General features: G+C 42.7%; 1 protein-coding gene across 4 annotated transcripts; it reads right to left on the bottom strand.

The window, feature by feature from the left end:
• Positions 1 to 7391: 7391 nt before the first annotated feature.
• On the bottom strand, positions 7392 to 23775 carry LOC116424844 (uncharacterized). Of its 4 annotated transcripts, none has more exons than XM_031971793.2 (10): positions 23426 to 23775; positions 15886 to 16204; positions 13246 to 13453; positions 11998 to 12167; positions 11416 to 11611; positions 10389 to 10543; positions 9988 to 10171; positions 9029 to 9357; positions 8385 to 8580; positions 7392 to 8122 (listed from the first exon to the last, which is right to left on the bottom strand). In XM_031971793.2, exons 2-10 carry the CDS (start codon positions 16126 to 16128, stop codon positions 8040 to 8042), a joined length of 1764 nt encoding a protein of 587 aa, XP_031827653.1. In that variant the 5' UTR covers positions 16129 to 16204; positions 23426 to 23775; the 3' UTR covers positions 7392 to 8039. The 4 variants fall into 4 exon arrangements, with proteins under 4 accessions (XP_031827653.1, XP_031827656.1, XP_031827655.1 ...); XM_031971796.2 differs by lacking the exon at positions 23426 to 23775 and adding an exon at positions 21517 to 21722; XM_031971795.2 differs by lacking the exon at positions 23426 to 23775 and adding an exon at positions 21174 to 21491.
• Between the last annotated feature and the right edge of the window lie 643 nt (positions 23776 to 24418).

The following is a 24418-nucleotide window of genomic DNA, read 5'->3' as shown; positions in this document are numbered from 1 at the left end:
TTCTACCGATGAAATCGACGTCGAAATAAAAGGAAAAAGTGTATCCAATCTATATTCAGATTGTAATGACCGAGTTCGAACAACTTCGTACCGGAACTAAAACGCGGAGTTCAAATTGATAGGTGGAAATAAAAAATTCGAATGTTGCATTGCAGTCCCACGGATTAATTTCTATTTACCAAGGGTTTGTTTATAAAATATTCATCTTACTATTTCCATCTAAATAGAACGTTTACCTAAAATATTTTCATCCGAGTCAACGAAACCAGTACAATAGAAATGTCATAAAAGTAAACAGTGACAAATTTGACGAACACGCTTCCAAATGACTAGAAAATAATTGCAATGAAGAAATTGCAATCTAATAAGAAGTTTCACTTACAGTGTAAGAACTGTGACACCTACTCATTAATAATCATTTTGAACGACATTGTCTTTTGACAGTTCGTAATTAAAGAACAAGTAATGTTATATAAATCGTTTAAAATTCCTGTTGCACGGAAAGTGTTAACAGAGGTCTCTTTTCACCGTGAACTCTCAGGCTCGGCTCCAGAATTGTTCCAAGCCGGAAATTAATTATTCACCGGAAGGACACGCAAAAACCCACGGCGTCGTCCATCTATAATCTCGGTCTCGTTCGACGGTAATTTATTATCGGCCGGCGGTGCAGTCCTCGGGGCTGGATATTGCAATTACGAAAATTAATGCAAGTCGCCGGCTGGACGTTCCCCGCCGCCGTACGGCGAGCTGAAGCCCGCGTGTTTCATAAAACGGAAGAATTATGTCGTCGAGGGAAGGTAACGGAAGATAAAAACTGGAATTCAATGGTGAGAGAATTATGGAAATCGGTTCTATCGATTATACAGCCCGCGGAAAAATGTTGCGCGACACAGTGAAGCTATAGCCGCGCAGTCTGTCGCTTTCCGGAAGATTACGAGGCATTGGAAAATGAGAATAGGGTACAGAATCTCGAATTCCGCTCGGAGACAAAGACTAAAGTGTAACAACACTGTCGATATTGATTTATTAAAGAACAGACCTTGGGGGACTTCAACTTTCCTCGCAATTCGTCTACCTCGCTCCGCTTCGACACTGTCGAGCAGTTGATGATAAATGAGTGACGCTCGAAGGCTGTTGTGTCTTCGAGAATATAAAGAAGGAAGTTTTTAATGGATGAGCGGAGTTGATCGAGGCATGGGAATAATTAAGGGATCTTTATTAACCGAGAGAGAGAGAGAGAGAGACAGAGAGGGAGAAGGAGATAAATGAGAAGGGAAATGTAATTACGAAGACCTAATACTGGGAACTATTTTCGGTGAAAGTACGTAGAATCCGGAAGGAAATCAGGGAACCTGTGTAAAGATAGCAGAGAAAATAAAACTGGAGCGGAAGAGAGCTCGGAGAAAAGAATTTTCGCCGAGGAAACACGTCGATCGTCTCGTTATCGTTCTCCTAGATTGCGCGCCGTGGTTTATCCCGGGCACCTGAAGGCGAACACACACTGTGACCCGCCGCATCTCGACCGGAGATGGAAGAAATCGAAGGGCGCCACGCCGTAATTTCCGGTACGTCCGCCGTGGCCGCCGAGTTCAGAAACAAGGAGCCGAAGGAGCTTACCAGAGGAACAAATTTCTGCTTGTTTTACCCGCTGTCACTCCGGCCGCTGGACAGCGATTGTCAAACAGAAGATAAAACGACGTGATAGGGAAACACGTTTTAACAGGTATATTTGGACTCCTCGATATCTGGCCTCTGATTTCCATTCAGATTTCGAGGGTTTAAAGACGAATTTCAATTAAATTTATTCGAAACATTCGAATAATCGAAAATTCAAATTAAAATTGATAGTGTATAATCATTTCAGAAACGAAAACGTAAATTTTCTCAATTTTTCTTTTCTGGCCTTAATACTCTCTTTCATCAAATCGTCGATAGCCTCTCAATATTAAATTACTCGAATACTATACCCTAATTTCAAACATCAAGTACTGCCATTTTTCATCAGAAAATTTCTATAGAAACTTGATCTACTATCGCCATCGAATCCGACTCTTCCATAATTTCAATACAAGCATACACTTTAAAGTACCTTAAAAAACAAACAACTTCAAACATCAAGCAACAGTACAATTTTCCATCAGAAAATTTCTATAGAAACTTGATCTATCGCCATCGAATCCGACTCTTCCATAATTTCAATACAAGCATACACTTAAAAGTACCTTAAATACATTAATTTCCTCAATCTCTCTAGATTCTACCACATTCGCTTCCGACTGATTCAGTGACTATCGAAAAATCACCAGCGCAGCGCATTCGGATGAACATCTAAACGATCAGCTTCGGATCGAGTTCTCGAAACCCGAATTCGCCGCGTCACGGCGAAAGTGTGTCGCGCATAATGACGTGACCAACTTACCGAGTCCGCGTAGGCCGTCGTAAAGCTATCAAAGCGCGATTAATAAGCCGCGGCGAGAGGAGTGCTCGAAAATCATTAAGAGTCGCTCGCGTCCATATCGTAATTGGATATTCGCCGGGGTCCTTCGGTGAACACATTCGACCATTCGGAAACGCGCCGCGAGGCCGCGTTTGTCGTCACACGTCGCACGGGACTAATTAGCTTCGCGTGACACTGCCTTTGATCCCGGTAAATTAATAATAGCGCCGTACTGGCCCGCTCCTGACAGCGAATTCAATTCCGGCCTTTCGACCTTCCGCGCCCTCTCTCTCGCAGACCCCTGCACGCCGGCTTCAGAGTCCCGTGACCGCACGGTCCTCGCGCTTTTCCCCGATGATCCCCAAAGGGGGCATCGCCGGCTCGCACGCCCTGGCACTTTTCCATTTTCTTCGGTTTTTGTCGCGCCGCGTCACCTCGCGTCGCGTCGCGGCACGCTTCTCGCGCTCAAAGCAAGACGAAACAGCTTTGAAACGTTAGCGAACTTTCAACGATGTCGATGTCCGCCGTTTCCTTTTCACGGGCAGCTGTATTAAGTGCTGCGGAAGGCGGCACGGTCGGACTGGGTTGCCGAGTTTAAGGGCTGAAAGATGATACCTCATTTTTCGTGTGAAATCATGTTTATTTAGACCCCTTTGAGAAACCGGAGATTCGAGTTTCAACGTCCACAAAGTATCTTCGGCGGAATGTACGGGAATTCTCGAAAAGAGCAAGGGTTTCACTCGGCGGGATAAAGAATTAGGAAAAAGTTACACAGTCCTTTAATGTAATCCCCCGGGGAATATTAAGTTCCCCGGGTGGTTGAAAGGAAGCCCGGCGCCAAAGAGAAACCGGTCTCTCGAGTGAAAGGTTTTAATCAGTCCCGAACGAGATAAAAATGTTATTAATCCTGAATGAGACCGCGTGTTTCAATTCCGCGTCGCGCATTCAAACGAAGAATGGACGGATAAAATCCGTTCGACTAATAATGCCGGGGAACTGCGGCCGCTTAAAAACTAGCGAAATTAAAACCGACTCGCGCTGAATGGCAGTATTAATAAGACGTGTTTGTGTTTCATCCAGCGGCCGCTACATCTGGCCTGCACTTCCTGCGAATGAAACGTGCGCGGTGGTTTTTCCGCCGGCGTGTTTCATATGCGAATCCCAGCTGCTTCGCACGACCGTCGTTCCCTTTCTTTAATTCTCCGTTCGTCGTCGCGGCGGGCGTCGTTGCCGCGCCGGTTGCCGAAAGAAAGGAGCAGAACTCTAGCCGCAAACGAGGGCACTTGTTCGCCGAGATCCACCTCGCCGTTACTCCTTTGAGCTGGCTGGCGATGAATTCAGTCCCGGATATCGGAGAACACTTAAAAGAAATTCGTCTGAACGCGCTCAGCGACTTCGCTGGGAACCGTGAACGCCTGATTCAAGCTAAGGAAATTCTCTGGAAATGACTGCGAGCTTAGAAACCAATGTTACTATATTCGATTTAACCAGTTAAGCGTGGAATTTAGTTTGAGAAATCTCACTGTGCGTGCAATAAAATCAAATAGTGAAGTATACTCGTTAAATGCAGGTCAAATGCGCTTAAAATATATCCTAAAACTAAAGCGAAACGGAGGAGAATTACATGTTTGTCTCGAAAAATAAATAATCCATCGTTGAAAAAGCACCATCAGTTTTAAGATGACGTGTGTACTCGTCAAACGCAGTTAACTGATTAAGTGAGGTTCTTCTGGTAGTAATATATTTAGATTTCGAGAAAATTCATATAAAGGTGGATGATACTTTTATGAGATCTTAGATTTTTAGAAGTCTTCTTAAGGGATTTTTGTGTTAGTTTAATATTTAGAAAATGATTAATGGAAACAGAGGATTGGTAGGTTAACTGGAAAGTATGTTGCAGGTAGTTAGCAGTTTCTAATCGCCAGGAGAAAGCCGGAAGATTCATTCTAAAGAACACAAAGCGACGAAGACGGTTTACGCCGGCCAACAGGAAACGAGATCGTCCATCGTTAGTGGAGCGTGTCTCTGTCGCGAGAGTGTCGGGTGAACAAGACACAGAAAAAGAGCAAGAGGAGGAAGAAGAAGCTGGTTGAGAAATAGAGGAGGAAAAACGAGTGGCGCGCTGGCTACGACCTCCCGGTTCTATTTTTCATGTTTCATCTCCCCATTTTCGTTCGGGAAGAAACAGAGAGACAAAACTGACGCGAGCTGAATGCCTGGAACGTCTCGCGTGTTTCGTTTGATTTCCATCCGAGTCGATCGTTTTGTTTGCGCCGGTTCACCATTGGACAATGACATCGAGTGACAAAGCATCGAGTGAACTCGGGAAATAAATTCTTAATCGCGACGGAATTGTATCATCTGAAATCTACCAATAAGTCTCGAAAGTTCCTCGATTTTGATTGAAGATTAAATGGAACTGAAAATAGTTTCGATTTCCAACCCTTTGCACTCCGAAGTTTTTCACTAGAAATATTTCAACATTTTCTGACGAGACGAAGACGATATTTTGTAAAACCAACTCGACGAGAAATTCACGTGAATTGACGGACGAAGCTGTTTTACGTCAATGTTTCTCAGATTGATGCATTATATGAAGTATAATATTAAATATCAAACTTTATAGCTTCACTGTAGGAAATCAAGTTGTGACTGAGAGACTAATATCACAAATTTCCACAGAAACACACCGAATGCTTCAAGATTTCGAAACTCGAAGACTTATCGATAAAGCAGGTTAAACGTATCACTGTCGGATGGCACCACCGTTCGCTTTTCTCAGCTGTATCTATATTTCTCATTATCGCCTCGGTATTCAATAACGTATTCCATTTAAAAGAAAAACCTACCTATTCTAATGTTCTCTCAACATCCAGAATAAACATAGATTCATACAAACACCCTTAAGTCGACGATAAACCATCGAAACCGAGTACTAAAGTATCAAGACCGCAGCGTCCGGTTCATTCTCCCCACGTTTAAACACTGGAAATCCGCTTGAAAAGCTCCCCTTTGAATTTCCCACGCAATGAACGAGCCCTCCTTCGTCCTCCTTCAATTCTTTCCCCTCGCGAGCGCATTAATAAGCCTAAAACACGAGTAAATAAGCTCTCGCGTGTGTACCTCTCGAGAACGAACCGCTGCACACACTCGAAGACCCGCGTTCCGGGTGAAAAGCTCGTGCGCCTGAACATTTGTTCCCCTCCGTCGCTTCCCCCCCGTGCCGGCGCGTCGATCCCAACTCTCCGACTGTTTGAATACCGCCGGATGATGTCGGACGGGAAACCGTACACTGTCGCGAGCCGACATCCAGCGATTAGACGGCGAACGGAATCCCGCGGAAACTCGATTCGAAACGTTTTCGTTGAAACGCTCCGAGCCGCCTACGTGATTACGCCGGGATAGGGGGTGGTGGTGGCGGTGAGCGCGCGAAAGATCGTGATCGCGAAAGTCCCTCGTTCGTGCCCCATTTCGCCCGTGAACGGTGAAATGAAGTTATTCGAAGGTGGATTGGATGGTAAATTGCGCGAGGAACAAGCGGCTCGACGATTAAAACGCCCCGAAAGCCACCCCCAGCGTGAGTGTCGCTTTCCTTACCGACGAGTGGAGGCCGATATCGATCCCGATTGGAATTAATGATCGTTCAGAGGGGAATGACGCGAGTTTTTTCGAAGGAATTTGATAGGGTTCTTTATTCCGATTGAAACTTGTATACTTTCAGCTTGTACGAAATAAATTCAGTTGATTCCAGGGAGATATTCTATGGGGTTGATTAGATACTTAACAGAACTACTGTACCAGTAAAATGACTGGTTTCGATTTGTTTCGCAGTTTTTAATACCTTAAGAGCATTGAATATTTGAAATGATTTTGGACGTAGTTTCACTTGAAACTGAAAATAATCTATTATTACAATTTTTATAGAGATTACATGTCAATCGTATTAAATGCTCGGTAGTTCTAGTGTTGATGTCAATTTATCTTGAATTAAAATGTTCGTGAATTAGGATTCAGAAAATTGACGATTCGATTTCAGCTGGCATGTGAGGATTTAGAGATATTGAGGAATTATCGTCGATTTTTAACGCTTTATAAATATCGGATAAGTTTAGTTGTATTACCAACCGAATGCTTTGATATTGACGGTATTCGTTAACGCCATGGAACGTGACAATTCATTCACAGCGCGGAGCCAATTCGAGGGAAGGGCATCGGACAAAAAGCACCTCGGGAAAGGTTCATTCGCGTCAGCCGTAAAATGGTAACGTCCACGGTCCGCGTCGTTGTTGTTTCGCTATTCAACGAAGGGTTACAAGCCGCGGGCTAAGGGAAATGCGGCGAAGAGGAAACGAGGAGAAAAGAGAAACACGTTGCGTCCAATAAACGGCTAGCCCGGATGGGAATGTCGAGCATAATTTCTGGTTTACGGTGCGGATGGTGTTGTGGAAAAAAACACTGCAGCCGGATGCGCTGGAGAACGTAAACGGGGGAACGGCTGGAGCGATAAGAGATACGGGACGACGTGTTTCGAGGATCGAGGGATGAAAATGTTGAAAACCGCGCGATGCGTCCCGATGATTCTTTACGCGGACGGTAACGCGAGCGTTCGTCGCGATTCCCTGCAAAACGGTCCCTTACCCGCTGTACAATCGAGGCGAAAGGTATTCCTGGGAAAGTGGAGCGGAAATATAAAGCGAAATTTGCTCATACGAGACATATTTCCGGGGAAAATCGAATTGGACGTGTCCGCACTTTCTGTTCCCAGCCGCGGACATCGAAGCGTTTTTCGAATACATGTCGTGTTATTCTCGGCCCCATCGAAACGGGACGCGCGCAGGAATGGAATTTGACCGTTTCAAAGTAAACACTGAAAAGTGGGAATGGCGGATGAATGTTTCACGGCGCTCGCGCCCGTGTTTCCCCGTGGAACGTAGAATGGTGAGAGATATCGATAGTAATTGTAAAAGGTTTTATTGTTTAAAACACCTGGTACTTTGCCATACAAACGACCTATAAAAATTACACATCGTAATGCTCCGCCGAAAACGGGCCGAGCGTATCCTTACAATTAATTGCATTGATAGAGTTAGCACCAAATTGGGTAACGTAAAATAAAATTACAAAAAGAAAAACGAAAAGAAAAAGAAGAAAACAACAGGGTGCCAATCAGCATCGAAAAATAAGCGCGCACGTCGAACGGCGGCATCCCTTAACCACGTTTCACGATATGTTAAGTGTATCTCGCGTTTCCTAGCCGGTCGGTCCCAGCGAGTCATGGTCCACGCGACAAATACGTCTAGACACCTTGCTCAACATCCGAGCGAATCGATCGTACGCTGGCTGTTCAACGGATTAACGTCAATTAACAACACTCGTCCTCCTTTCCCAATAATAGCTACGCGATTCCAATGGCGCCGATACTTTTTCTTCCATTTCTTGTTTTGCCCTTAACATTTCCCCCCTTTTTTTCACCGAAACAACACACCGGTGCGCAGACACTATATCACACTTGATTGACAGCTGGTCTCGTTACGCGTGGACTGTTAATCGAGGTATCACATCAAAATTCCCTGTATCAACGAACACCCGTGATGGACGTTCGCTATTTGTACATGTTCTTTAGTTGTACTCGCAAGATCTTCCCGCTCGCGCTCTTCGGAATATTGTCCACGAACGTCACCCCACCTAAAACCATGAATCGCTTGTTAATCGAACATCTTATTCGTTAATTTTGTTACTGTTCTTCCGTGTTATAGGGTATTCTTGTTTTTCTTTCTTGTTCTGCGTAATAGGTGGCTCGTGGAGATCTTTGAAAGAGGATTTAAGCAAGAACATTTAGGGAGATTCATTGTTTCTTCAACGTCTTCGTTTTAGCCATTGGAGAAATCGAATTCTGAGGTTCCTACGTGGAGAAAGTAATCGTGTGATAGGAAGCAAATTCTATTACCTTGAAGCTCTTTGTAGCTGGCTACTTTTCCTTTCAGGAAGCTCTTTACATCGTCCTCAGTCGGTTTCTTGCCATCCTTGGCAATGACGAAAGCTTTCGGCACCTCGCCGCATCTTTGGTCTGGAACACCGATCACAGCTGCTTCCTGGATGTCTGGGTGACTTCTTAGCAATGCTTCCAGTTCTGCTGGTGCAACCTGCGAGCAATTGAGAATAGAAGAATGTTCATTGCAATATTCTAACAATACAAATCAAATGCTTTTTCCATCAATCCTACTTCCAATTAACTGTTCTCTTGATCATAAATACTGAAAGATGTCTACAAAACGTCGAATAAATCTATGTAATTTCTATAAAAAACAATTGTGACATCCAACAATATATTCATCAATATTCTAATATATAAACGAAGGCTTCTTCCATCAATCCTACTTTCAATTAACTGCTAATCCTTCTCTTGATCATAAATACTGAAAGATGTCTACGAAACGTCGAATAAATCTATGTAATTTCTATAAAAACCAATTGTGACATTCGACAATATATTTATCAATATTCCAATATATAAACGAAATTGGTTTCAAAATTGATTGATTCAATATTTTCACACTGAACTGGGATTTCGTTTTGAGTGCAACCACTCACCTGGAATCCTTTAACCTTGATCAGCTCCTTCAGCCTGTCAGTGACGTAGAAAAACTGCTCCTTGTCGTAGTAACCGATGTCCCCAGTCTTCAGCCAGCCATCCTCGGTTATCATGTCCTTGGTCGCGGTCTCGTTGTTCAAGTACCCTTTCATAATGTGAGGTCCTTTGACCCAGATCTCGCCGGTCTCTCCCGGTTGATGGACATCCTTGTTGGTAAGCGGGTCCACCAATCGAGCCTCGCATCCCTTTATATTTTTTCCGATGCTGCCCGGGTTCGTTCCCGACAACTCGAAGAAACATACCGGCGAGGTTTCAGTCATACCGTATCCTGCACAGCAAACGAAGAAGAGACGCCTAAGTTTAAGGTCAAAATTGATTTCAACTGTTTAACAGGTTCACAGTAAGTTCACAGTAAGATATCACGTTAGTACCATTGATGGCTCATTAGACGGTGTGTAGTATCAAATATGGCTCGTCAAGTGGTTTGGTAATTGGAAAACATTGCCATATAGTTGAGAGTTAATTTACTTATTGATCATTTCAATATTTTTATCAATTTTGAGAATTCAGCCAAATGGGAAAGAGTGGAAATTACGCCGATGTGAACGTGTTAACCAGTTAACTGTGTTTGACGAGTATCGTCATCGTAATTGACACGATACTAATTCTTTCAGCGACGAATTCTTTATTTTTTCACATAAACATGTAATTCTTTGTTTCGCTTTGATCTTTGTACACTTTTTTATTTTATTGCTCGCAGAACGAGAGGTTTCTCCAGCTAAATTCCACAGTTAACTGGTTGAAACCAGAATTTTTAATTCCGACTTCGTTATAATCTTGACTTTTTCTACTGACTAATTCTACTTTATTAAGAACACTGTTCCGACTGCATAGAAGTTCCGACGAGCGTTTACTTCGCAGTTAAAGTATTAAGGCGAGAGGCAAAGCGTTCATTTACCTTGGCAGAACTTTAGCTGTGTGTCATTCATCTGGAACTTGTCGTAGAACCTCATCACGTCCATGTTCGATAGAGGCGCGGCACCAATGATGCAGTGATGCAGGTGTTGCAGCAGTTCCTTCTTCACGTAGGGAGACGCGTTGAAGAATAACAACAACGGAGGCACTATGTAAATCCCCGTTATCTAGGCGGCATAAAATGAATATAGTCATTCAATGAAGTTACACGGATGAAACGTAGAAAAGTATAAACGACAATTGAATGTATTCAGAAAAGTCGGAGACAATGTTAGCCAAAGAATTCAGTGCATCAGAATATATCCGAAATTTATCTATTTTAGAATCTATGTCGTTCCAGAAAGGGATCGCTCGAATGTCTCGCGAATTCCGCGGGAGACTCACCTTATGCTGCGTTAAAACTTTGATGAAGAGCTCCGGCACGAATTTCGGCACGGTGATAATTTGCGTGCCGGTGGAGAGTCGCGGCAGCGTTAAAGAGTTCAGCCCGAAAATATGGAAGAACGGTAAGATCATTGGTATCACTTCTTGGAAGTCGGCTAAAAATAAAATCGACAATGAGTCATTAACCTCGTCAGATCCGTGGCGAGGTGATTCATCTAGAAATATTTATATTAAGTTGAGGAAAAGGTCTTGCCGATTTACATTTCAATGTGCCGTTTCCGTCATAATTGAAACGGTATTTTCGTTTCTTTTGAATTCCTTACGATCGTGTCATAATTAACGCTTTGCACTCGGAAGTGGTTCGTTAGAAATACTTAACATTCTCTAAATAGACGAAGATATCTTATGAGAATAACTCAAATTAATTATATTGTACACGGTTCAATATTAACCCTTTGACGAATGACATTCCGGTCAGATGAAATTTTCATATTTGGAATACCAAGTTACTTAATGGTTTAACCCTTTGCCCTCGAGAGGTGACTCTCAGTCACCAGATGATTTGGTACAGTAAAATTATAAACTTTGGTATTTACCATTAACCTTTGTATACTGCGTCAATACGTGAAAAATTGAAAGAAAATAACTTTGGTACCTAATTTATGTATGATTTCTTGTTAAATTCATTTTAAAGAATCTTGTCTACATCTAATTAGAAAGTATAGAATACTTCAAGTGAAAAACTTTCGAGTGCAAAGGGTTAATTACTTGAATAGCAAGTGATCAGTGTATAATTCCATTGTTTACTATTGTTTAAGCATTCGATGTATAATTTAGCTTCATACATTGCAAACTTTGTGTCCTTCAAAGAGTCTCCGTCCGCAGAGGGTTAAACATAAAATCTTACAATTTCAAATCTGACCGAGGGTCACCCGTCGAGTGCAAAGGGTGAAACTTCATTGGGAAAATGCGACGAGACTTTTTATCCCAGCTAACGGTTCATATGGAAAGAAAAACGTTCCCTTACGAGAAGCGAAATCCCACATTCTTCCACTGACCGTTTGCTCGGTCATGTCCATGTTGGCGACTAAGTTCTTGTGGGTGAGCTTGACGCCCTTCGGCATGCCGGTCGTCCCGCTGGAGTAAGGCAACAGAACAACGTCGTCGACGTTCTCATGGCTGTGCTTTAAGGGCGGCAACGTTTTGCCGCGGGTAACGAGATCCTGGAAGGATTGCATTTGCTTAACGCTCGAAACACTCCGACTGTTTGCACTTCAGCGGCGAGTCTGAGCCAGCACTTGATTCGATGCAGCGGAATTGTAAACTCTGGTGTTCAATATTCAATTTCGTGCGATACTATGTTACTCGAATGAAATTATGATACTACGCAACAGCGAAATCGAGGTAACTGGATATGAACGCCGGTTAGACTTTATAAATTGCGATAGAACGATTCTAAATGAATTTAATTTATTTTAATTTAATAATATATATGTATTCTAATTGAATAAAGTATTTCATGAGTATGTTCGACGTTTTAAGAAATACTTTTCTAATTAACCGGTGCAATGAAAACGATTGAATTTCGTTGATTAATTGCGATCCTTACCGTAAACGGTATAGTACCCTCAGGAATCGGCCCGGTGCCGTCATCGATGACTATCACAGCTGCATCGGACTTAAGAGTGCCTTTCACGGACGCCAGAACATTTCCCGCTATTTCAGTCACGGTGATCACAGCCTTTGTCCCGGAATTCTTTAGCTGTCTCGAGATCTCCTCTGCGCAAACCGATCGCTAATGGTAAGTCAAGGTGATCCACGTGTATGCACTATGTTGCACGCGGAACGATGGCCGAATACACAAATAAATTAACGTATCATTGGCGAGCAAAGTTATCGCGCCGTGACGGAACAGGAATAGATTTCTACGTACGTTGCAAAGCTTTTGCACATTCAAAATGGTCGTTGCGCATGTCAACTTGTTATCGGTCAGAACTATGATAAATTCCGTCACGTTATTAGCATAAGTTAAAACACCCAGTTGTAACTTTGTGTAACGCGAAGTACTAATTTTTAGCATCTAAATGAACTTCATTCGCCGAGAGGCACCGATTTGCAACAGATAATACTAAAAAGTCTGTATTACAGGCTGATCCGAATTATAATAAATGAAACAATAGATTCTTACTTATGCATTCTCTTCGAGAATATTGACACTGTTCATTTAGAAACGATTATTCATGTTTCATTGTTTCAAATGATTCTCACGGTACCATTACGCGCACGATCGTAATCAGTGGCACATAAAAGATCGCAAATATTTTTACTGATATGTCAACCGACTTTCAAGGCTGCTAAGTAATGTAACTGATAAAGGCATCGAAAAAACTGCAGCAGAGCCGCAATGTATTTTTCAAGTCCCAATTTTCATGAGAAAAACGAGTTGACTAAGCACTAAACATTTCTGCTCCAATATAAGAACAGAAAAATGAATCAAGCTGTAAAGTACTCTGTCAAAGCTATAAAATACAAATAGCATCTTCCTAATTGAATTGTTAAATGCCAACATATAAAAAAAGCTGCCACGAATCAACTTATTTCATTTCCGACGGAACCTGTTCAACTTGACATTTATAACGTCGTCCGCATAAAACACTATAATCATCTCTGTCTTGAGACTGATTCGATAACACCGTGATTTGATAAAATCGACTGCGATTCAAAGATTTTCCTGCATTCCCCAGCTATATCATAAAAAAACAATGGAACCCGGTTTGACCCGCGTACCCGGTTCCGTGCAACTTTCTCCTAAGCTGGAATAAGTGCAATCGGTTTCTACGATCGCGACTCGACTCACCGGGTGTGTAGAACGGATTAACAGTGGTAACGACCAAATCGGCCTCCATCACGCCGAGCAAGCTCAGGACCGTTTCCGGATAATTGGGCGACACCAGGGCGACCACGTCTCCCTTTTTCAGGCCCATGCTCAACAAACTCCTGGCGATATAATTAGCGGCGTCCCTAGCCTGGCTGTACGTGTACTTCCTTCCGGTCACCGAACATACCTAAAACAGCGCCGTCGATCGCATTAGAGCAATGACACTCGGAATAATCCATCGTGCCGAGTGCTGCTCGACTGAACGCGAACGTGATCAGCCTGCGAACTGGCATCGGTAGAAAAATTATACTATTTAACAGGTTCCGTGCCACGTGTACCACATGTGGTACACGGCAATGTTTGTAGGAAAATATTTTTAATGGATATATGGTGGGCGGTGTACGTTACAAAGCAGTGAAAACAGAGACAATATCAAAATATATAGAAATTACCAGAAACTTGAATGTAACTTATTTTATTGAAAAACTCGATACGATTCATAAGCAAAATATAACCGAAGTTTCCGTGGCACGGAACGTGTTACAAGCACATTGAGTTTACATGAATTGTTGTTGCACTTTGCGATCGAGGATTGTTGACGATCACAGCGTAGTTAATTCCACTGTTACTTCAGAAAACCGTTCTCATAGCTATACGCAGAATGGAATTGCTAATTGTTTCCTGGAGGCGTTAGAAGTTGATAACTTTACAAATTAATGGTAATTGATTTATCAAGATTTTCTAGACTCTTTTTCTCTACTTTCAATGCCGTTCGCGTGTAATTCACGCAAATAATATTAAATTTACGAGATGATCAACGAGGGTTCGGAATTGGAACATTAAATATCATCTAAATACAAATAATCAAATGAAAAAGAAATATTATATATGTCAACCTAGTCGCACGCGGAATTTAATCCTGAAGCATGCTCACGGTAAATTCGAACAGCGCCAAAGGCCAAGAACGGTTTTCACTTGGAGCTCGCTGCCAACGCGATCGAAGGATCAAAGTCCGCGGCGTACGATTTTCCCGGATCGATTTCTCTAGATCAGGCGTGTCCGACACACGGCCTGCGATAAATAACATCATGGCGCGGATACAAAACGAAGGCGAAAGATTGTGGAAATTATTGCAAATATTTATTGCATACGGCACAAGCCAATTTTTCGTTCTCTCAATAATCTAGAACTACCGAGCGTTTAATACGATTGATATGCAATTCCCGTAAAAATTGTGACAATAGATTATTCTCAGTTTCTTCAGACATTCATTATAGTACTGAAATGAAACTATTTATTTTCAAAATCATTTCGAATATTCAGTGCTTCGAAGATATCAATAATTGCTGAACAAAAAAATCGAAACCAGTCATTTTGAGTGGTACGGTAGTTCTAGTGTCACAGGTATTTAAATCAGCATTATAAAAGTGTAAATGCACTAGCCAGACGTTTGCAACGTTATCTTCGTATAGTAACCTGCCGAGTGTACACGTGTCTGAGACTGCTGACATCAATTTTAATTTGCTACACACTAAAAAAAGAGAATGTAAACACATCTGCCAGTCATTATCATTATGCCAGAACTTGCCGATTCATCTGTCTCGTGACACGTTGAGAAATTACTCGGAGACAATTATGCCTCACGAGACAGCTGATATTTAAAAAGACGATTTCATTCGAATAGATAGCATTACGTGTAATACAAAACTGTTGCCAAGCAATCACCGTGTAATCATGCGAATTATATTAATTTAATTTGAGTGGAGGTCGCCAGCGACCCTCGCAGAGTATCCACTATCTTAAAGATAAATTTCGTTGCGTTACTTTAAACCTCGCTGAACTACATGATAGCAATTGCTCGGTTTTATCTTCGATACGGGGGAATAAGTATTACCACTAAACGCACCGCGATCAAATGACCGGTTTTAAAGTTTGATTTAAAGTTCTGCATTCTCTTTCGTCCATTCAACTTTCTATCAATTCTTATGTCTCCCCATTAACACTAGAACTACCTTTGACTAACTTTGACTAGAACCAGTCAAAATGTTTTGATCTTTCTGTTTCGGAATTATTAATATCTTAAAAGCATTCAATAATTGAAATTATCTTGAAAATAAATCGTTTCATATGAATACTATAATGAATGTCTAAAAAAACACAATAATCTATTGTCACAATTTTTATAGGGATTACATATTAATCGTATTAAATGCTCGGTAGTTCTACTCTGAATCAGTCTATCAGTTTTCGTCTTTCCTCTCGTTTAACCCTTTGCGGTCCGAAGTGCTCTTGGTTTCTCACTTTGAGGTTCACGTCGACGTTAGTTCATTCGATTACAGCTTAATATGACGCTGTAATTATTTATTCAAGTATATTTGGGAGTCATTGAAATGTTACCTTTAAATGGTACAATTACGATGCCACAAATAAATATAGAAAAAATTGTTACAGGTAGAGGTTACAATAAAATAGAATGTCGAGTCTGACTCGACATAGAACTGCTAAGGGTTAAGTATCTACCAAAACAAATTGCTCGTCCAGTTCGTTTTATTTTGCAACTAACTAGTCAGCTGATCAGAGTGGAAATAGTTCTATACGAAAATATGATCGAGCACGCACCAGGGCGGTCTTGTCCGCGAAGTCTGGCAGGTTCTTCCACACGTATTCGTGGGTGTACATCTCGTTGAACGTATACTCGCCGTAGGGCGACGAGAAAATCCGTTTCCCATTTTCGTTCTCGACGACCTTCTGCTGCGTCTGGGTGGACGCGCATCTGGCGGACCGGTTGAAAGCCCTCGCCCCGCTCTCCGGCAGCTGGCCGAGCCTTTTTGCGCAACGTAGTATCTGTCTGACGGTGGTCATGGTTCGCCGGCTTTTATTTCTGATTCCACTTCGTTCCCCCGACGGCTCAGCAATTCATTAAGACGATCGCCGCACGCTGGAAACGAAAAGAAACGGGCATGAAAAAACAACCGGGTAAATTAGTCCGCCGCGAAAGCGGCTTTCTAGCTGTCGCATAATGCACGCGCACGCGTGGGATGCAACGGGGGAATGTAGGCCAGCCAGCCGGCCGACGATGGAAACGGAAAGGAAGAAGATTTCTCGATAAACGGGCCGGGTGACAATGCTAGGCTGCGAGAGTAGAGTTTCAGAGGTGTCGCTTCTCTTGTCGATCCCGATACATCGGTATCGACTCGTTGCGCGAATATTCAATGAAATTCAAAATTTATCGACGTTCCATTATCTGGATAATTTTGTTTCAGCTGGAGGGAACGATCAATTACGATGGACCGAATGATGATCCGAATTTAATAAGCTTTTGATTCACTTGAGAATGAAATTGTTCGGTGTTAGTTCCGTTTGTAAGATTGTTGCCTATCGTTGCGTGAATATTCAATGAAATTGAAAATTGATCGACGTTCCATTATCTGGATAATTTTGTTTAAGCTCGAGGGAACGATCAATTACGGTGGACAGGATGATGATCCGAATTTAATAAGCTTTTGATTCACTTGAGAATGAAATTGTTCGGTGTTAGTTCCGTTTGTAAGATTGTTGCCTATCGTTGCGTGAATATTCAATGAAATTGAAAATTGATCGACGTTCCATTATCTGGATAATTTTGTTTAAGCTCGAGGGAACGATCAATTACGGTGGACAGGATGATGATCCAAATTTAACACTAGAACTACCGAGCATTTAATACGATTAATACGCAATTCCTATAAAAATTGTAACAATAGATTATTTTCAGTTTCTTCAGGCATTCATTATAGTACTGAAATGAAACTATTTTCAAAATCATTTCGAGTATTCAATGCTTCGAATCAATAATTGCTAAACAAAATCGAAACCAGTCATTTTGACAGGTACGGTAGTTCTAGTGTTAACAAGCTTCTGATTCACTTGAGAATAAAGTTGATCGGTGTTACTTCCGTTTGTAAGACTATTACCTATCGTTGCGTTTGCAGTTCTAGTTATATTGTTTTCTTTCGAATCGAGAACGCGCTGCTGATGCGAAACTTATGGTCTTTCCTAGTCAACGAAACACATTGTACTATTCGAATAAAATAGATTAGGTTAGTAGACGGTGTGCATAATGCACGACGCAGTCTAGAGTCAACTTCGTTCCCCCACTTCTTTCACCGTTGTCACTCTATCTCGGTGAACGAAACTTTGTTGGTGGACTTCGACCGCGGACAATTAGCAAAATCATCATTCTTAATTATCGCGTCGTTCGCTGATAAAATTACTGAAGTTTAAACTCGATTAATGCTATCCTCGCGAGTTTATCGCAATTGTCGTGACGCTCTTGGAAAATCGCGTGCGCATGCGAGCTCGGTTTGCAGATGCAGTTCATTAGTATGCGTGGCTGTCTAAAGTTAGCCAGCCTGCGAAGACGCCGTGTTGTTATAATCATTTAAAAAACAGCGTTCGTATTGTCTGCCGTTAGAAACGAATCGTTGGTTGCGTATCGTTTATCGAATCCATGGAATAATGTAATTTTCGCGTAGAGAAACGTTACCTGGATAATCGTTCGAAATATCTAATGTTTTAACGTATGTAATCTACGAGTTAATGGGAACATAATTTTGCTATCTTCTTGTTAACATAACTAGAGGTTAACTGAGTAGCTCAATATTATTCGTTCATATATTATACGTCGTATATTATTCGTCCATAATATCTAAATACACGATTTCGTCAAACTCCTTAACCCTTATTTATATTAACAAGAAGATAACAAAACTATATTCCCATTAGCTTCTAGATTATATACATTAAAACGTTTCGAGCATATGCAAACGTATGGTGATTCCCTTTCCGGAATAACTAACAACGGAAGGATAACGAAACAGACTAAAAGCCTGTCAGAATTCGCAACGACGTATTTCAGCGAAACAAGAGGAAAATGCGTAACATTTCGACGACGAAACGGATATCAAGCTCGAAAGGAGGAAAAGCGTCGGGAACGGTAACGTTGCACAGGTAGTGCAGCGACCTCGAGCGGCAAAGTCGATTTGGATCGGATTACAGCGCAAACAACGATGCCAAGGGCGACGGTCCGCGTCAGAAACCGATCAAGGAACGTAACGAGCTCTATCGGATCGAGGCGAGAGGGGAATGCCAGTAGGCGACGCGACGAGGCGAGACAATTCAGGAATCATCGATCAGAAATAATCGAGGAATCGCTCGTACAATGGGTACAAAGTACAATCGGCGTGACGGTTATCGCGACGTGACACACCTCGCCGTTATCTAGCTGGAACGTAAACACATTACGCTTCGCCTCGCGGCATTATCGATGAGAATCGTACAAATGTCAACCAAATGACTGGCAATTATACTGGCGACTGTTATACGTTCACGGGTTTATTACGGCCGGACGACGGTTGTGCGAACCCATTAAGCTTCGACGAGGCGAGACGAAACTGAGGGGGGATGCTGGCGCGTCGCGATCCAATCGGGTCATTGATAAGACAGCGTTTCAGCCGCGTATTTCTTCGCTCCTCGAAGAAACCTGTTTCGCGCGGCTATGCAAATTGTTAAAATCAAGTAGTACGAACGATATAATCGTTCGGAAATACATTTTTCCCGCGAACAGCGTCGAGACGGAATAAATAACTCGCGGCAGTCGAGTTTTACCCGAGTTCCGTTTGCACGTACGAGTAACGAGCGATCGAGATAACAGGTTGGAAAGTGACAGGTTCGAAATGAACAGGAACAGTTGCCCGTTCACCCGGGACTGAGCTGCTCAGTGAAAGTTGACTGTAATTATTCCACTTATTCGAAACGCGGGGGAAATAAATCTTGCGTAATCGCCGGCCGTAATGGGTTCGTGATGAAAGGACTATGGAAATTGGTGCAGCCTGACCTTTGATACCGATTTCATGAAATTCCGTGGAACCTTTTTTATCGAATACGTAATGTCCAATAAAATATGTAAATATACTCTTAAATTTCTCGTTTCCTATTATTATACGTTGATTATCGAACAACCGTTGGATAATTATATAAGCCAGCAGTTTCGAATAGAATGCAAAATCGAATAATCACTGCAAATGAAGGAGGAAACCGGCGGCGAGTCCGATATTATCTATACTCGAGCTGCAGTTAATTCAGTCCTCCCGCAGTCAAAACTTCCGCTCGACTCCAGCGTTCATTACGCCAAGTGAATTGCGTTTTCGCAAAGGTCCGCGAGGTCTAATAATAAGCGCGATATGTCGCTGCGGCGAGCGAAATTCTAGTGTCCCCGATTTCAAAACAATCGTCGGCGAGGCGTCCGAGGCGCGAGCGCAGCGCGCAAGTGCTGACCGTCGACACCGCGAAAATTCGAGCGTGCACCGGCCGAGCCGGCGCGTAATCGTGCCACAGACTGAAATAACGTTCCCGGTAACCGACGCGTTCCCGTCGACCAGCTGCGCGCTGCACGCCAGTCGTTGACACGATCCCGGCGAACACTGGCCGTTGCAATTCAATTATTAGACCGAAGAAACGTGTCTCTAATTAGTCAGTTCTCGACTCATGTTCAATTCTAATTTCCGATTCCATGGAGAACGTGTAGGCAAGAGCCTTCTCTTGTGTCCCGTTAGCAGCGCCAGGCAACAGTTAAAATAACGAACAAATTCTATCTAATGATTTCCGACGAATAATGAATTCGTACACAGATAACGAATAAATGGAATTGCCATTTGTTATTCGTTGTTCTGACTGTGATATCGGAAACTAATGAAACTTGTCTCGCTATCATCGAATTTGTAAGCATGAATAAGAAATGCATTAAATAACTAGTACAAGGTCCCCACGCGAATGAGTAACTTCAATAACAAATGATCGAACGAAGATTCGTTATTCGTTGATCGTCGTTATTGAAATGAAATTTGATTCTGTTAGAAAAGTATAGCACGTATATATAATATATACATATATATCAACGTATGTTTTGTTGTTCTGGGTAACGATTTTGTTATTGGTTTGTTTTTGTTTTGTCCTTCGTGTTAATATAGTCTTGTTGTAATAAGATTTGTATTGTATTTAATAAATAAAGAAGTGTCATTATTTATTAAACCCAACAGATTCGAATGATGTCCAATATTAGCCATCGAATCGTAGACGGAGAGTACGTAGAATGTGCATCGTTGCAGTTGCAGCTACGCGTCCTCTGGACCGTGGTGTTTTATCCGTTATCTTCCGGCGACGAAAACGGACCGGGGATTCGCCGATAAAACGCGATGCATCTGCAACAACAACCGACGAGCCTTCTCTGACGCATCGGCGACGCCCAGTCGCGTTCGCCCGAGATAAAAAGCGATCAAGTGGCATCTGTCAGCCAGAGTCAGACGTCGCTCGGCCAAGTCGGACAATAAATCGGCGACGGACCCGAGCAGTTTTGCAATTAACGGCGATACACGGTGATGCATGAAATCTTTACAGCGGAGCTATTGCTTCTCCTCTTAATGAAACAAGTTGCTTCGATAATGTAATTGGGGGGAGTGTAGGAAATAATTAACCTCTCCGTGACGCGCGTTATCGCGTTAGACTTCGCACCGAATTTAATAAATACGAATACAACTCGGCCCCTATCTGAATCGTCGGAGCACGTTATTTGTCGGATCGAATAATTAACCTCGCGGATAAGTTTTTACATACGAATATCAAATTTGTTTTGATCGGGAATTGCAATTAAAGAAATTGCCACTGATTAACGCGGTTATCGAATCTTTCATTTTATTTTTATTCTTCGGTGTAAAAGGGGTGTTCTCGACGTTATCCTGCTTATGCAAGGATCACGAGACAATGCTGTGAAGTATCGCGTTTCGAGGTAAACGTTCGAAGTAGAACGTAAACTCTATCGGAGCTGTGAATGTTCCGGATGTCAATGAAAGAGACTCATAATAAATACTTACAGGTATTACGTATTCGCTACGGTCGGGAGTCCAGTGTTTTTGCGAACTATGAACTTGGATTGCTTGTTTATACATAACATTCCGTAAAAATGAACACTGCGCCGTAATGTTTCTACGCTGAAATGTAAACTAGCACTGCTACAAACTTGTAGGATAAACATGCTCCGAGAGAAGTTACGTTCATGGTATTAATGAAGAGAATTAAAACAATCGATTCGTCGGTTCGTCGAATTTGTCTACTCTGAACTTTAATCCGCTCGAAACAACGCGACCGAGTCGTTGTGTAATGTTTAAGGACATGCCCGAGCGTCTCGGGAATGATGGATTTCACTGATTTACGAACCGTCAACTTCCACTTTTCTTTAACGTCTCTATTAAACGCCAGACTGAAGGGGACTGCGGCAAACTGTTGGCGTTACGCGATACACTCGCACATTGGTATGACATTGATGTAATTGAATGATGAGTTGCGGTACTGAACTTAGACTCCGCGACGTGCGGCGAACAATTATCGTGTTTAACGCTTTCACGGTTTCATCGAAAAGAGATACTCTGTTGCTCCGTCTGCGACACGTGCGGCGACACCGTGAATGGGAAACAGATCGAAATGAAATGCGACTCGATCGCGTGTGACTCGAAGAGAAACGTGATAACAACATTCGGAATACAGTGCAACGAATTGTGCGAGAACGAGCAGTTAATTCTATTCTATTGTCGTCTCGTCACCTTTTTTCACAGGTCGCGATTAATAAAAGAAACGTGGAAACGTGAAACTTTGAAAAAACGGATAACAGAAAAAACTGCTAAGATATTGTAATGCATTCGCTGTGCCTTGTAGCTATAAATTATTCTATCACTCGCAACTACGACGTGTTGATAAACGTACCGCGACGAGATTTTTATAAGACTCTTTAATGGACTGTGTCACGAATGAAACAGCTCGATCACAGCTGATCATCGAGACTAGCCCATTCGTGCGGCAATCGTTTTGTGTGTTTCGCGGACGAAACGTAACGTACTAATATTTATTAATACACTACAAGATACGAAAATATACGAGGCTGACGTATTTCCTGTAACCCACATTGGTGAACAGGTAGTTGTGTCTATTAACCGAGTGCCTTTCGTTTCAGTTCAGAAACTGAATGACGCTTCTCTGGTTTTATACGAAAAGATTGTAAATAGCAGGATTCTGTTTTTTCATTTTTAAGCAAGTAATAAATAAAAATAGATAATTGAAAGGAAGACGAATAAATAATGTTAATTGCAGTCCACGATCCGATAGAGTGACACTTTTAGACAGTGTAACAGCGCGATCGCGCCGCTTGCCACTCGAACAGTTAAATCGTTTTCTACAGCTGTTTGCGTCGTAGACGAATAAAGCAATGATTCATAACCTCGGCATAAGGAAAACAGTGAAACTTCGCGCTCCATGAAATATTGTTTACGTCGCAATTGCACAGTATTGCATATCATTGCACTCCAGCGACGAAATACTCATTGACACTGTGTTCACGGAGTGGAACTTCGATCATCTACATTTAAATAATTTCCACGTGAAGGTTTCAAGGCTTTTCCGGGGCACATTTCAAAGAAAAGACAGTCAAACAATCGTGTGCGTGGTTAATAATAAAATAAAAAGATCAATAGTAGCCTTGTCAAATGGACACTTTTGAACAGCGGTTGTACATTTCAGTCTAAGCCACAATCAAAGAGAATAAGTGAAAAAGGCAACTTACTATAATCAAAAGCAAATGAAACCACAATGTAACTAGCCTCATACTACAAAACAAACTAAAATCTTGAGAAAACCGAAATGTACAATCTAAATCTCATTTGTCTAGCGAACTTCTCAACTCTACAAATTCCTACACAAGAAGAAAACCGAAGCAAGTTAATTACCAAAATAATTATACTCTTCCCTCCACGCAATCCGACCAACACAAACACCAACAAGCTACAATGACTTCCACTCCAGCAAACTTTACTTCCTCCCCCGCGTATCCATGAAAATCATTAACAAACCACGATTCCTTACATCCCCGATACCATCGGCGACGCTTACCGTGCGCGGAAAACCGACCGGAAAGCACGAAAGCGAGCTCGCAGCGGCAGTCGCGCGGTATTTCGTTCCTCCCGATCGATCGCACCCGCGAATAACCTGTTGCACCCGGCGCGTCAAGGGGTCCGGCCGCGGTGGGACCGGTTTAAACGCGCGAGAGGAAAATGCTAGGCCGCGAGAGAAAGCTTACCTTCTCGAAACGCTCGACCCCGTACACGGTATCGCGCCGGTTTCAGCCGGTTTCAACCAGAAGGATCGGCCAACGAAACGGCACTAACGCGCAGCCGGGTCTCTCTCGTTGGTTCGTCGACCTTTTCTGTCGGTATCCCACGGGAAAAGTCGCGGAAACGTCGCGTAACGGAACACCGGACGATGACTCGCGAGCAACTGTCGCGGCTGTTTTCACTGACAGACTACGAGATTCCCCGGCAAACCAGTGAACTTCTACTCGCCGCACGGTGCGGCCGGGTAGGGTACCGATGTTCCCCTCCCCAGCCGAGCCGGACGCTCTCGGGTAAGAGGCGTGCACCAAGGTTCCACCGCGAAGAGAGGATTTTGCATTCCCGAGGAGGGCTATTCGTGTACAACGAACCCTGCCGCTACGTGCAGCGGCGTACGCGAATTGTGCGTCGCAATCGCGCACCGTGCACTCTGACCCTGCCGCCCCCGCGCTGCAGCCGTGTCCGATCGGCGAACGGTGGCGCCGCGATACTATCTTCGCGCGAAAACATTTGGCAAAAAAACATCTAATATCGCGATTGGTATGTAAGTTCGTAATTCTGCGATCTTCTGTGGCGATCGGTTCAAAATCGATGGGAGGAGTTTGAAGCATGAGGGATGAGGTTATTGATGGTTGATATTAGCTTTCTGGCTCGCGGAAGTGGTCGGAGAGATTAATAGGGAATTCGGCTGAAGAATAGATAAAGCGTGGAAGAATTACGAGGAAAAGAGTGCTCCGTAGGAACGATATAAAAGTTCCTTTGAACTCGATATCAGCGAACATTCAATGAATCTATTGCATAACAACGATGAGAATGTTCTCTTATCTGAAGAGAAGTATGCAAAATTGGTTCAACGGAGGTACTCGAATGCGAGACGATGTAGGGTAGTGGTGATTTAGAGATTTTTTATCAGTAGGTCGGGATTGAGTTCGATCGTTCTCCGAACAAAACAGCTTATTGTC

This window comes from Nomia melanderi, chromosome 1 (assembly GCF_051020985.1).
Source record: "Nomia melanderi isolate GNS246 chromosome 1, iyNomMela1, whole genome shotgun sequence".
Classification (NCBI taxonomy): Eukaryota; Metazoa; Arthropoda; class Insecta; order Hymenoptera; family Halictidae; genus Nomia; species Nomia melanderi.
The sequence above is the reverse complement of the archived record's forward strand: the minus strand, read 5'-3'. Positions and strand labels throughout refer to the sequence as shown.

Excerpts from the sequence above, each read along its gene's own strand:
- LOC116424844 (XM_031971793.2), bottom strand. The coding sequence starts at position 16,128 with ATGACCACCGTCAGACAGATACTACGTTGCGCAAAAAGGCTCGGCCAG. Across the intron at positions 10,544-11,415 it reads AATGTGGGATTTCGCTTCTC|CCGACTTCCAAGAAGTGATA; the intron begins GTAAGGGAACGT and ends TTTTATTTTTAG. Across the intron at positions 8,581-9,028 it reads TCAAGGTTAAAGGATTCCAG|GTTGCACCAGCAGAACTGGA; the intron begins GTGAGTGGTTGC and ends AATTGCTCGCAG.